This window comes from Sinocyclocheilus grahami, unplaced genomic scaffold (genome assembly GCF_001515645.1).
Source record: "Sinocyclocheilus grahami isolate Dianchi unplaced genomic scaffold, SAMN03320097.WGS_v1.1 scaffold1270.1, whole genome shotgun sequence".
NCBI lineage: Eukaryota > Metazoa > Chordata > Actinopteri > Cypriniformes > Cyprinidae > Sinocyclocheilus > Sinocyclocheilus grahami.
The window spans coordinates 279174-280905 of record NW_015506449.1 but is presented as its reverse complement, the minus strand read 5'-3'; the positions used below and the strand labels follow the sequence as shown (position 1 = coordinate 280905).

Genomic DNA, 1732 nt, shown 5'->3' with positions numbered 1-1732 from the left:
CACACTCGCCCACTCTCACTCACACACACACACACACACACACACACACACACACACACACACACATCAGTCATCAGACTCTTAAAGCCTGTTAAAGCTGTGAAAGGCATGTCGTCTCGTCTCACCCGTGACCAGAAGATGGTGATGACGATGACCAGGTGAGCGGCGAGCGTGAGGAAGCGCGCAGGCACCAGACTCTTTAACGCAGACATCCCAGCTTCACCTCAGCAAACCTACAACATCATCATCATCATCATACACAGATCATAACTCACAAACCTCCCACCATCTCCACTGACGGCTGCTATCCAGCGCACACATGACCCACAAACACTGCATTCTCCTTCAGCACGTCCACTTCAATTATAATAACACAATTAATGATAGTATACTAAATACAGAAAATGTCATTTTGTTTGTTTGTTAAAATAGTTTCCTTAATCTAAACACTACAAGTCTGGGCTACTTTTCCTAAGTTTGCCACCTGAACACAGAAAACTAAAATGAACTCGATTCAATAAAGTTAAGTGGTTGAAAAAAAGAAATCCTTGATTTGTCCTTCACGCTCAAAAGAGGGCACGCATAGGGAAATGAATGGGACATACTAAAATTAAGAGCATTTTTTAATTATTATTTGTTTTGTCCAGTGGTAACATTTTATTGTTTTGAGTTGTTCAAATGTAATGTTTTTTTGTTGTTGTTAGAAATAAATGATTGCTCTCTCTCTGCTACACTGTCTTTCCTTACAGCACGCTCAGATTTGTCTGTAAGCATATTTTGGCATCTTTGTATAATCTCACAAATCTTTTTTGTTTTTTTTAATTCTATAATTTTATTTTATGATAAAAAAAGAGGGTAAGTGCAACAGTATTGTATAGATAGCAGCCTATATATGCAGCCAAATCTTGATATTTCTATACCCCCATATGTCACCAGATGTTTAGGTTTTGGCTGTCTGAGCTTACTGGAATGATTATTATCATTTATTTATTTTACTTTAGTAAAATAAATATTAAATACAACATAAAATAAGCATATTTTACATTAAAATATGGTACTTTTAGAGGTAAATAAATTCAAAAACCACCAAAAATCCTGCATAAATAGCTAGATTTGATTTTATCGAAGATTTAAAAATAAATAAATGAACAAACTGTGATCAGACCTGAGAGCGTGCTGCGCTCGTGTGTCCAGACGAGGCGTTCCTTTGATCAGTGCGTGACGCGTTAGTTTAGAATGTTCTGAAGCAGCGCTCTCTGCGTCACCGGAAGCCGTTCTCGCAGATACTGTCACAGTGTGTCTCTGCATCCGTGTAGTAACTGAAACAAGACTTCTCGCGCGCTATTAATAACTACATGCAGACGCTGCGCGAAATGAGCTTTACTCGCATGCTCAGCCTCAGGCGCGCGCACGTCCGCGTTACTACAGCAACGGTGTCCTCGCGGAACCCCAGCACGAGCGCCGGCGCGCACACGTCGCCACCTGCCGGCGCGGAGGCGCGCAGTGAGCACAGCTAGCGGTATCACCTCACCTGAACACAACTCTTTCTGCAGCTTTACTGTGCAAGAAAAGAAAAGAAAGAAACTATTTAAAGTTGATTTTTTTATACTGTTTTTAGAAATGAGAATGTCTCCAAAAGGAGGTTGTCAAGTTTAGTACAGACTAAAATGTGTCCCAAACTACAAATAAGTAGATAAAACACACACACACACACTCTCTCTCTCTCTCTCTC

The 1732-nt window shown here is 40.4% G+C and overlaps 1 protein-coding gene across 3 annotated transcripts in view; it reads right to left on the bottom strand.

Moving 5' to 3' along the window:
- The window catches only part of tmem107 (transmembrane protein 107), a 5868-nt gene that overhangs the window by 1233 nt on the left and 2903 nt on the right, over positions 1-1732 (bottom strand). Inside the window, exons 1-2 of one of the 3 annotated variants that reach the window (XM_016254652.1) lie at positions 1389-1482; positions 126-233 (exon numbers count right to left, since the gene is read on the bottom strand). In XM_016254652.1, coding sequence (XP_016110138.1) covers positions 126-212 — 87 coding nt within the window. In that variant the 5' untranslated portion in view covers positions 213-233; positions 1389-1482. The other 2 variants (XM_016254651.1, XM_016254653.1) reach the window with 2 other exon arrangements.